The sequence below is a fragment of the Sinohyriopsis cumingii genome, unplaced genomic scaffold (assembly GCF_028554795.1).
Source record: "Sinohyriopsis cumingii isolate HCF-2022 unplaced genomic scaffold, ASM2855479v2 utg002106l, whole genome shotgun sequence".
NCBI lineage: Eukaryota > Metazoa > Mollusca > Bivalvia > Unionida > Unionidae > Sinohyriopsis > Sinohyriopsis cumingii.
Genome location: NW_028316131.1, coordinates 1,466,496 through 1,480,000, shown reverse-complemented (window position 1 = coordinate 1,480,000; position 13,505 = coordinate 1,466,496). Strand labels below are relative to the sequence as shown.

The 13,505-nt window shown below is 35.5% G+C and overlaps 1 protein-coding gene across 1 annotated transcript in view; it reads right to left on the bottom strand.

Annotated features, from left to right (window-relative positions):
- LOC149771149 (transient receptor potential cation channel subfamily M member-like 2) overlaps positions 1 to 13,505 on the bottom strand; it is a 49,585-nt gene that overhangs the window by 7,733 nt on the left and 28,347 nt on the right. Inside the window, exons 6-9 of the mRNA XM_089948823.1 lie at positions 13,115 to 13,313; positions 10,709 to 10,815; positions 7,729 to 7,826; positions 4,155 to 4,339 (exon numbers count right to left, since the gene is read on the bottom strand). Coding sequence (XP_089804949.1) covers positions 4,155 to 4,339; positions 7,729 to 7,826; positions 10,709 to 10,815; positions 13,115 to 13,313 — 589 coding nt within the window. The remainder of the gene's footprint in view (positions 1 to 4,154; positions 4,340 to 7,728; positions 7,827 to 10,708; positions 10,816 to 13,114; positions 13,314 to 13,505) is intronic.

Here is a 13,505-nt window from a genome sequence, read left to right as displayed (position 1 = left end):
GTATTCATCTGAATATACGAAGCCATCCTAGGCTGCTGGCGAAATACGAGTACTCGATGGACCTTGGTCATACTCACAACCAGTCGCAGATAAAGCTGTATGATTCGTACCTGCAGTTCATAATTGTGTTTGGTCCATAGACTTGGTACTAGTTTGTTTGGTGCATTCAGTGTATTTGATCCATATTCATCAACGATATAGCATTGATACTGGGACAACCATGTGGTTCTGGTGTCAGCGGATAATCCTTGTGCACATTGTGTAAATGTTTGGGGTATTCGTTATGAACATCAAAGAAGGATCGGTGGTAGATGTTAATGCTGTAATCGTGCACATGCTTTTCTATATCCACTTGCGCAGGATCAATCCACTGAAATCTACCAAACTGGCAGCGATTGCATCATCGCAAATTCATAGAGGTTATTTTCGCAATATCCAAGGTGATACTGATAAAGAGAGCGGCGTCATACACGCCGATGTTTGGATTGTTGGCACGAGTGCAAATGTGACCTATCATTGCTATTTTGCCACAAAGTGAACGCCCGATGGACAAATGTTGGTCAATATCGGCGAGCAATTCCTGCTTGAGCTCGCTTATTGACAATAATGCATCCCAACATATACCCTCTGATTCCACTGCTCATGGCTGGTGAGCAGTTGATGGGTGCGAAATACACACATGCCACCTCTGCATGCCACAACTGCATGGATATGTCTTACCGTGATGCATACTGTCTTGGTTAAGCAGCCGAGCAAGATTCTTTATCCATATCTAGTGAGATACCGAATCTGATTCGATCATTTCACTTTCTAATAACAAATCAGTCTAGATTCGTCCATGCTGCCGATGTGGGGATAATGCAAACGGTTAAAAGCTTGTGTTGTAAGTGAACACATTAACTGAGATATCTGGGTTAAGTGTTTTAAATTTGTTCAGTGTGACTTTAGTAAAATTGACTTTACCCAGGAGCTGCCAGTATTTTCGAGTTGTACTTCAGCCTTTATTATCTTTCAGGAGTCCATCCTGATCCTGCATTCTTGAGTTTCTGCAACGTTTCGAGAATTTTTTTCTATTTTCTTCACCAATTTTATCGTTGATGGCGCTGATATTTATACTGTTCAAAATTACGACGGCACCACTATGAATCGAGGATTTTCTAGTTCTGAATCCTTCCATGTCAAGTGGCATAACCAAATAGGCGCTAAGAACAATGTCTGCTTAAACACTAGACTGTCCGAAGTTTTGTAATACTGATACGATTCCAGCAATCGTATGAATTAACATTTGTTGGGTGTATCTGCCTGGTTTGTATGTGGGTTGCATAATTGCCACGTGATTCTCTATTTGCCCTTGCCCTTTTGAAATTTGTTTTCAGGTATTTATGTTTGCTGTGATTTGCACGAAAATACTTGGCTGCTTCAGTAGCAATAGCAGATGTAAAACTACTGAGACTGTTTAATTCATGACGCAAGGCTGTCAACTTTTCTTGCACCTCTTGGTATTCAGATATTATTATCAATCGCAAATTGTTCGAGTTGTTGTGCTGTTGTTTTATTAGTAATCGTTGATGTTGCAGTGGCAACCGGTGGTGGCGATGGTGGACCAAGTGGGTCTCAATAATTTAAATATGTCAGCCTTTATTATACAACATGGTATGTATAGTTCGTGTTGATGTGCGATCTGTTTGAGCTCAGGCTCGGTACGCATGCTTATATAAGGAAGAAAGCGCCTCTAATTAAGAAGTGGATCAATGACTTATTTTAAAAACTTTAATCGCTTCAGTAGTACCTATGATTTCAATTATTTCTGTTTTATTGTCTTTTGTATATGTCTGTGCAATGACAGGTATCGGTTTATTTTCTCGCGTCAAATGGTATTCACGAACAAATCGACATAGTCGGCAAAACTGATTATATGACTTGACCCCGATACCATATGTAAGACATGTCATGTACCTGGTCCATTACGTAAGACCACCGTATTTGTTTCACTGTGCTCGTAATGCCATGTTCTGCACAAAGTTAGCATATTTCAACATAGGAAGCTTTGCATTTATTATTCATAGTGGATATTTTTATATAAAGGCGATAGTGCTTATCTAATTGTGCGTAAACACTGCTGTGTTGTGTTATCTTGTTATAATACTCCGGTGCTACTTTATACAAAAACCAATGGAATCTGATGTCAGCACAATTAATACTAAGTTGTTGATCAGCCCTTGTCAAATAATTAATTACGGCTATTTCAGGATAGTGATAGCGAAATTGCTTTGCGCGCGCTAAATATAATATCTTTCATGAAAAAGTCTGCATCGATAATCTCAAATGGTCCATCACTGAGTACAGCACCAGCATGAATTTTGACAGAATTCTGAACGTATCTAATAATGTCAAACGTCTTGCAAAATGTATCTTTGCTTTTCAGATATTTATCTTCGACAACTGCCGTTACTGATTTTATCAAGTACTTACGCCGCATCACTTCTGCATCGTAATATATTACTTTGCAACGCAAATACAGTCGTCTGGCATGATAGGATTTGATTTCCATACTAATACACAAAAGCATTTGTTTATTTGATTTGTTCTTCGATATCATCTTTATTACAGCTGGAATATGTTTCACTAAAATTATCAAAAAACTTTAGATTCAGTGGGCGAATTATTACTTTTCTCTTGCGACTTTACTTTTCACATCACTATATTTATAATCGTGTTTTGCTAGTAAATCTGCCCTAGTTTATCTCGTTCCATTTCTTAGATCACCTCCAAATTATTCGTCTGATCAATGTGCTTATATAATATCTATGAGAATGCATACAGAGTATTTTGAGCCTCTTTGGGAAATCTATATAATGCATCCAAACAATAAAGCTATCTCAGTTCCTACGTTGTATTCTTTATACTCTAGTCGATTGGTAAATTAATTATGTGAAGATAGACCTGCATAAATCCCTTCAAAATATTTTGAGGGGTCAAAAGGGTCAAACGCCCACTTTCCACCACTCATCAGTATCGCTTATTCATGTATACGGTAGATATGGTCATAGATCCCATTTCAATAATAAATCGTATTATTATTATTATAGCATACATTCATATTCTCTTATCCTACCCGTATGGATATAAACGTTTAGGACTTCCATGAATAAAAACGGGACTAACGGGTATAGTACAGAGGCTGCAATTTACGTTATATGTTTATAATGAATATATATTTGTTTACTATCACAATGAATATAAGTAGTTTTACCAAATATAATCTAGTATTGCAGCCATCTGCACATAATGTGTCACATCATGACTGCGAATTAGCAATATCAAATGTTTTTAAAAAACTTACAAAGAATCCATGGGGTTAATAAGAAATCCTGTATATGTAAGTGACACTCTCCTCGCATTCCATAGTTTGCATCAGCAAATCTATGCAGAATCTATTTTTCACTAATACATTCGACTCGATTATGACCACACTGTATGTATGATCAAAAATCGACTCTTATATTTATTTTATTTCTCAACAGCTACTGCAACATCACATTCGTGTGAAAACCTCATTCATAATCATATAGATGGTTAAATGTTTAGTGCCGTAAATTAGGTATAATCATCATCATAATCCTGTTCTGGAGAAAACTTAAAAGGGTAATATCAAGGTAACTGCAAAGCTAATTCAAGTAACAAATCCAAAATTAGTCTAACTATAAAAAATATACAAAAGTATTTTATGAACAATTATCATGCTAGTCTACCTATCTCACATGACTAGCTGAGATGTTTTACCTATCTACAACATATAATACTAAGCTATCTGTAACAATCAGTTATTGTTGGATGTTACTGTTACAGCAGACTCCGAGAAAATCAATTATATTTTTTAACGTTTGTATATCTTGTGTTCAAGTCTATGCTTAACATATGCATTACTGTATTGGAATAGGTATACGTATATCGCATTCATTTGGTTTCATTAAAGCTGTAGAAATCTAATGGAAATTTCTAAATTAATTTAGTTAGTGTGGTGATGAGTTTAAACTAATATTAGAACAAGCAAAATTGGAACGGCTACTTTTGTCACTGTAAATACGATATCATAATATAATTATCTAGTAAGGCAATCAAAACATTTATATTTCACTGCAAGAATCATTTACCTTTCATCAATGCATTAAGCATGACAGCATCAATGCCATGGTTATCTCTGCCCACTTTAAATATATGAATAAGATCGGACTTGGCAAGGCATTCCTTGATTACATCGATATTACAATCTATCTTTTCCTTCTTCATTTTATCCTTGATCTTACATTCCAGGCTTTCTGTCATATGCTTTTCGGTTCTGTTGAAACAAATGTATTATCTATTAAACCATTACTAAAGAGATACTCACTGAGCCATAGTTCAGCGTTTCAACCATTTTCTAGAAAAAAATATTAACAACTAATTAAACAATAAGTGTTAAATTGTTAATATAAATATGTTGTACAATGTATTTATCGACCCAAAGTTTATATTGATCATCAACTGTATCATTAAACACATAGTTTGTCACAAACATGCTGCATACCATGTTTCCGTTACCATTTTTTCAATATTATTATATACTGACTGGCTCCTTTTCCTTTTCTACAATGGTCGCTTCAAAACGAGTGATGGACCGACAAATAAACTCTACCTATCAATCCACTTACAGAAATAACTTAGCTAAAATACCATATATGAAATTTTGTCTGCTAAATTATTAAATCTATCATATATCAGAACTTTTATGCTGAATCTATTCAACAAGACATTTTTTTGATTTGCTTAAAATAATTTTTATACAAATGCTGCATATAATGGGTGATGACGTAATGCCTTACTTCTTACATTTATATTTTTCGTCAAACAGCTTGCATCAAAATAAGAATACACTGGTCAACAGTGAAATCATTACTGACTTGAAAAGGCCCTAATCTGTAGTATTTTGGTGTGCCGAACACGAATATAACCGTGAAAAATTTGTATTGGCTCTCGTTTTGAAGATATTCATATACCTCATTTTCTATGTTTCACTGTGTAAATTTCTCCAGTAGGACTGCAGCAACATCCGGAATAATGATGTAACATTGCATAATACCATCATGCTCACATCATCCACAGTTGATTGCATCATTTTCTGATGCAATGCAATACTAATGCCATGCGGCTGCTGAAGTAAGTTGACGTCAGCAGTGTACTATACATGTGTAGGCCTATTATACTAATGCCAGGCGGCTGCTGAAGCTGACGTAAGCAGTGTACTATATAAAGCCCAATCAGATAGGTTCAGCATTTAAAATATTTTAGACGTTGTGCGAGACAGTTCAAGCTACTGTTACATAAAACTTATTATTTTATCCATTTACGTACAATAAAGAACAGTAATGCCTCGAAAGTGTGTTAATACCGCGGACAATTTTTGCTATATTTGTGGGGAAGTGACATTTGCCAACCAGAAGAAAAGTATCAATTCTCAAGTGAAGAAGGCATATCATCTTTACTTCGGATGCAAGGTTGGTGACCAAGACAAGCCTTGGGCTCCGCATATATGCTGTGCTACATGTACAACACAGCTTTCACAGTGGTTGAATTGCAAAAGGTCATCAATGCCGTTTGCAGTCCCAATGGTGTGGAGAGAGCCAAGCAACCACCTAAATGACTGTTACTTCTGCTTGGTTCCTCCTCTTTCCGGCGGAATAACGAAGCGAAAGAAGTCGAGAATAGTCTACCCAAACATTCCGTCTGCATTGAGACCAGTTCCACATGGTGAGGGACTTCCTATTCCAGAACCTCCAGCAGAATATTCTCTTGATTCATCTGACGAAGACAAAGGTGAGTCGACCTGTTCTTCTCCTGGTCCATCAGCATGCAGTGATCCAGATTTTCACTGTGGTGCATCATCAACCCCACACAGAATAACACAGGAAGAACTAAATGACCTGATTCGTGATTTGGACTTATCAAAGAACAAGGCAGAATTGCTAGGATCAAGACTCCAACAATGGAATCTTCTAGAAGAAGATGTCACAATTACTGCATATCGAAAGCGCCACCAGCAATTGGAGCCTTTCTTCAGAAAGGAAAGTAATCTGATATTCTGTTCCGATATTGAGGGCCTCATGAATGCTTTAAAAATCACTCATGACCCACAAGAATGGAGACTATTTGTGGACTCTTCGAAACTGAGTCTCAAGGCTGTGCTTTTGCACAATGGAAACATTCTTCCATCTATTCCAGTAGCGTATGCTGTCCACATGAAAGAGACATACGATAACTTAAGGCAGCTACTGAATTCCATTGAGTATAACAAGTACAGCTGGCACCTCTGTGGTGATTTGAAGGTAGTTGCCCTTTTAATGGGACTGCAGCAAGGATATACAAAATACATGTGTTTCTTATGCGAGTGGGATAGCCGAGCAAGGGAAATGCACTACATGAGGAAGGAATGGACTCACAGGCAGAATGTAGCCATTGGAGAGAAGAATATCCAACACCCAGCTCTGGTTGAGGCTCAGAAAATCTTGCTACCACCCCTTCACATCAAACTAGGTTTGATGAAGAACTTCGTGAAAGCCATTGACCGGACTTTGCCAGCATTCCGATACCTGCATGAAAAATTCCCTCGACTCAGCGAAGCAAAGATTAAAGAGGGAGTTTTTGTGGGTCCTCAGATTCGAGAGCTTTTCAAAGATGACCGGTTCAACAACTTGCTGGAAGGTGACGCGAAACAAGCATGGAATGCTTTTCGCCTAGTTTCTACAAACTTCCTCGGAAATGTTAGGGCAGAAAACTATAAGGAACTAGTAGAAGACATGTTGATGAAGTATAAGAAACTTGGCTGCAATATGTCTCTAAAGATTCACTTCCTTCATTCCCATTTGGATTTCTTTCCTAGCAACTGTGGTATTGTTAGTGATGAACACGGCGAACGTTTTCATCAAGATATCGCAACAATGGAACAAAGATACCAGGGAAAATGGTCCACTACAATGCTGGCTGACTACTGCTGGACACTCCTCAGAGATGCTCCCGAACAGCTGTACAAGAGACAGGCGAAGAAATCTAAGATGTAGTCAATGACTTGATTTTTTATAGGTAGGCTATTACAGTTGACCTTTTACTATTGGAATGCATTTCGTTATGTAAACATTAATTTCTTGCAGATTACAAAAAAACTAGAGCCAATTTTGCAATTTGACTGTCATATTCGTGTTCAGCACATAAAAATTGATAAGAATTGACTAATTTTATTTCAGTAACATGACTTTTGTAAAAATTTGTTGTCCAGTGATATCATTACGTTTTATACAGCTTTGTTCTTAGTGATAAGTTCACAAGGTAACGACAACGTGTTTAGAATATATAGCTGGCCTTTAAACCTGAATGCATAATTTTCGTTTTTATTTTACATACATTCGCAAACATTTATTTTGCATTCCAAATACCTAATAATTTGCACATGTATTACCAATATACACGTTGTGTTTCATTTGCGATTAATATCCAGATTTTAATCGAATCTGCCTTAATTCCGTGGTTAGCGTATCAGACTCAGAACCACAATTGTGCTGGCCTAAACTTGGTTTTACTACACTTCCCAAGGCGTGATATAACCTTTCAGAATTTGATGAGCCATCATATACCAACAAACAATTTACGGCACAGAATGTAATTATTCATCTTCAATGAGAATTTGCATTCATAAACCTCATGTTCGCTTGTCCCTCATTATCTTTGTCGTAATCCTCAACCTTTGCCAGGTGTTTGAAAGCATAAGCTAGTATGTCTGCTGCTCCTCCAGATCCCTGCAATAAACAAAATTTAAAGATGCATATTTTCCTCCGATGATTGAGGAACACAATTTTTCATTCTCCTTTGTGGTCTTGAATTTTCAGTGTTCACCTAATACGAAAATATTTCCAGCTTACTTTCATGACTTAACACATGTAAGAAACAAAATTCAATCATTTTTGTGAAACCGATAAACTACGTATATGTTATGCATTTTCGGAATATTCTGTGTATACTCAAACTTTTGTTTTCATTTATATTTCATTATGGGAATATTAGTTCAAACTCTTGGTGTTAATGTATCCATGTTCAAGGAAGAAAGACCATTCACACATTCTACATGCTTTTTGTGTGTTGTTATGTAAACCATTCTCATACTTTTAGAAAACAGTCAACTCTGAATAAAACAATCAGCAAAGGACCCAAATCATGATATAAATTATGTTCCATATTTCTTATAAATGTTTTACATAATACTTTAGATAAAAATGGAAAATGATTGATAAGATTCAATATTTTGTTATATCTGATATGTTGGAATTGTTGACTACTGTCACATGTGGTATAACATCATGAAGCCACATTAGATGCTTAAGATGACTTGGCAGTAAGCATATTTACTGCATAATTCTATCGCTTTGTACATGGTTTATAGCATTCACTCATTAGTTCTGTTACTAAAGAGAGGCCCGGATAGGTCGAGTGTCTAAAGCGCTCACCGTTACCGATCATTGCCATCTCACCTGTGTGCGTGGGTTTGAGTCATAGATTCGGCCAATGTGGGTATGTGAGAAAGCTTGCCAGTAGCTTCTAGTGGGTCGGTGGTTGTTTCCGTTTTTTTTGCCAGGTTCTTCCTGCACCAGTTATGCTGCCGTGTTTAACTACAACTACAACAGTTACTAAAGAATTGACTTTTAATGGTTCCTAAATTAGGAGAAATTTACAAAAATCACTATAATTTTTAATCGTAAATAAAAAGTTCCAGACCCCTTCCATTAAATTAAAAATCATAATTCCTTATAGTAGCTAGTTTTGTAATGGCAACATGTGTACTGATATGTAAAGTATTTTCACCTGTTGTGATTAGATTGTCTGCTTATTAGAAGGCATGCTGCCTTAATGGCAAACACTGCAATAACTTGCATTATGTAATATGTATAAATTCAATTTATAACAAAATTCATTTTTCATTTTAATTGTATGCAATGTTAAATATCAATCAAAACGTTGCCCCGATTAAAGTGTTACATTTGTCAACAACAAATTTGGTTTCAATGTAAATGCCTATCCTGGTGATAGTCAAGGTTACCTTGGATTGTATGATTCGTAATTTACAAACTTAAAAAGGTTGCAACAAATTAATATGTATTAATATGTAATGCACTTTAATGTTAGTGTGATATTTAAGAAAATGGGAGAAAATTGAGAATATCAATGTCCACCTTGAATCGTTCATATGGGATTGGACAAAGGACCACATATGTGAAAAGCAATTCTATATTTAAAACTAATATTCTATTATTATCAGTCAACTTTTAAGTATGTTTGCATTAGTCGTCTGCACCTTAAGTGTTACCTATACTTGTGGCATAACTTCCCAATCAAAAGCAAACTTCCCAATCAAAAACAAACTTCCCAAAACTTTGCATGTCTTTGAACCGTTTGGATTATTGTGGGTGTCAATCTATAGCACTGTTTGTACATAAGCAATGTTGTACAATTGAGAATAAGTTATTAGGTCATGCAAGCCTATACAAAACGACTGGACAGTTTCATTAACTCTAAACTTTTTCTCACCACTAACTGGGTGATCTACTTATTCATACTAATTACAGATCTTTTTGAATTGTTTTCAGCATTGAAAATGATCTTTTCACACCTGCATTGCTGTGAGTCGGTGTAAAATATGCATTCGCCAAATTGTTTATTTTGTCAGCTCTTGCAATTCCTGTTTGTGTATTATATGTGATATCTAACACTCTCATTGCAAAAAGGGATCACTAGTTCATACTGCTCCTAGCATTAAAATTTTATCTACCAAGATCATTCTGCTTAGCTTATTATTGAATTACATGTGTAGAGGAAATTCAAACATTTGCTGATCACAAACAATTCAATAATATTTAACAGCGTTCCCGTGCTTTCTTAATAGGAAATTTTGGTTTGTATAATTTCTAATGAATTGGGTTGTTCTACTTTGTAAACTTTATATATGCCTGCTAACTACAGCAATGTTGAAGGTACCAGTAACACAAAATAGCTCAAGCTACTGTCAATAAGTGGATGATTATTTATCGCGTACTGCGTTTAACTTTCAAATCATATCAATGGCAATTAATTGTATTAAACAGCAAAGGAATATTAATGTTTCAAGAGCATATACCATGATGATATGGCAATCACAACTGTTTACTGTTTACACGGTAAACACATGAACATGTTATATGCTATATGTTTTAAAGTGTCATATTAAGAATATTGTTTATAAAAGTACGATTGTATTGGACGGTTTGGCTATAACACTTTCGCTTGTTTATATTGCAAACAAGAAATCGGACTAGAAACATCATCACAATACAAATATTTTCAAAGATTTAACAACCAGTCCTTATTGTAGTAAACATCATAGGTTTAGTTTTCAATCAAAAAAGCCTACTAAACACGCACATCAGATATAACGATACATGATTTGCATACGAATGCAATTAATGTAGACCTAGGTTGACCATTGCTCTAACTGAACAACATTATACTATGTTTGTTTGAAATTTACAGTAAAAAGAATATCTTCTATGCAGACGATCCCGGTCTAGGTGATACACATTTGATTCATCTTGTTCTAGTGTAACTGCAGTATTAAATGTTATAATTTATATACAATTCAGTTTTCTGTTACCTTTATAATGACAACCGGTGTATTGTCCTTCAGAGCATTATTAACTGTCGTCAATGTACGACTTCGTCCTCCTAGAACCATTATTAATACAAGGACTGGTAGGACATCTGCAATGAATGGTATAAGAAACACAGATTTTACATTCAACACAGCATGCTTACAGGGCATACTTTAATTTCATATATGATATGCCACGAACACGTTACTTTACATCAATCTTTGTCCTTTTCATGTAGTTGCCTCAGACTAAACGTCACGCTGCTGAAATTACAAGGTCCTGAGACGTTCCTCTGGATCGGAACGTTTGCTAGATAGAATAACCGTTAAACCAAAAAGTAATCCAAGAACGTCACAATTGTGTTCTCCAACAATATGATATCGGAAACTTTTGAGAGTGTGAGGATGTACATCTATTGGCACTGCAAGATTTTTAAAATGCTGGAATATAAGAATACATAATTTAGCGAAGGGAGTATATACAGCTCAACTCGATGGTGTAGATTTATTTTATCTGTGATATGCTATTTATAAAGGCATCATGACATCTTTATATTTTAGGAGAAATACTCAAATTGGGCATGGTGAGTTGCTGATAAGAAATACACAGAAGCAGTAGATAATTATATAAGTGAAACAAATATTTGTTAAATAACTCATATTATAGTAACGATATATAATGCACAACTCAGGAGGACCTTATAGATTCTCTTAATGTTGTAATCTAGCCTATAATTGGGACCACCTTCAATGCCTATACTATATTTAGTGTATGCAAGCAATGATGCTTTTATCACCATGTATCTTCTCACTAATGATACACTGGGTGATAAAGGTGCGAATAGACCACAACGAATACAGTAAACCCTGATCCATATACTGGAAGACTTGTCTTTGCAGATGATATTAGTCTGATGGCACACACTCCAGCACATGCAGCTAAGGAGCTTATTTTCTCGAACCCAAACTAACAGCCTAGAGATACCTGCCGACCATACGAAATGCTATTGAGAATGTCGCTAAGTTCCAATACTTTGGCATCATTGTTAACAAGTCAGGAGGACAGATGAGGGTTCCAAAGGCAAGCACTCTCGGGCCACTGGAGAAACAAAACTTCAACTCCAGTGACTTCATCTGCGCTGGTTCATATGGCAGAGACCGGGAGACAAACAAACTTGAAACACCAGCTACAGATTTTCGTCACTACTTGTCTCCAACAGATCCTGTACATCAGATGGCCACATTGAATCAGGAACCAGGAATTATGGCAAATGACATTATATACATAAATATCCAACTTAAAGGAACGCAACAGGAGATGGACTGGACATACCCTATCGAGAGTCCAGCCGGACATAGCACGCCATGCCCTGGACTGGAACCCTGAAGGCAAACGCAGAAGGGAATGATCAGCCATGACTTGTGTAGAACACTCTGTACCAAATTTAAGACCATCCCCATTTGAAAGAAGGTGGAATAACAGATAGCCCTAGATAGAGAGCAGCCGTGAAGACCCGAAGTACCAGTCTGAACAAAGAGGAATGATGATGGTCTAAACATTTTAGAAACCAAGACTTTGAAATACAGCAATTCTTAAACAAACAAACTCTATGTGTGAATTTATTTTTATATTTTGATAAAACATGACACAAATAATTTTAAACTATAGATGTTGCCTACATTACCAAACATTTACATTCAGCCTGGCTCATTGCATAAGATCGGAATCTTTAAACTAAGTTTTGAAATTATACTTCAGTGTTTAGGACTGAATTTGTACATTAGAACGAATGCATATCTCTTCATTATCATGACAATATAAGTATGAGATGAAATTGAATAAATATGTCCCAAAATATTATCTTTTCCTTGAAATTATTTTAACTTCCATCTCCAGAATATGTTGAACCTTTCTGCACCTTTTAAGACCGGAAGATACTAAATTCTTCTTTTTCTACGTTACATTTTTACCACTGATAATAATAATAATAATAATAATGATAATAATAATAATAATAATAATATTATTATTATTATTATTATTATTATTATTATTAAAAATAATGAGCAGTACATGCGAAAAAAGTGCATCTAACTGTCATACGTATAGATAATGTGATGTCAGATGAGACCTGAATATAAGAAAAACTTTTAACTTGATTGTGAGAGTGAATTTCCCTAATCAGCCAATTTTTGTAATGAACTACAAAAATAACATTGTTTGTGATTGGTCAACAAAAAATCTAAAGCTGAAACCCAGACGTTTTAAAGTTTTCGTTGTCTGCTTACCATTCTCAGTAATGAACTTGTTTTGTATGTGATTAAGTGATGGCAGATCTGGTCATCACTCTTTACAGACAGACATTGCTTGGATGCAGGAAATTATTAAATATCAAGAAAGAGCATTACCATGTTTTTTGTCTGTTGTCATTTTGGATATTGCCTGTTCCAGTCGAACCCTGAAATCACTGATACTATCGTTCTCAGTTTCAATCTTGTGCTGGATTCCATCATCCACTAAAATATAGTGACTGTGATTTGGGTCCAGAAAGCACTCATTTGAATTTGGCTTCCCGTTGATATGGTATTTCGCAGGCTCAGATGTCCCCTATATCAAGATAAAGTATCACAAGTTATAAAAAATCGTCCATTTGTTTAACTGATATTTTTTTCTTCTTCTGAATTTATCATTTTTATGTTATGCAGACATTAGCATGGTTGAGAAAGTGAGGGTTGACTAATTATCTAACAAAGAAGAAAAGAATTATGTTGTTTCCACAGAAAAGTCATTTTAATTGCT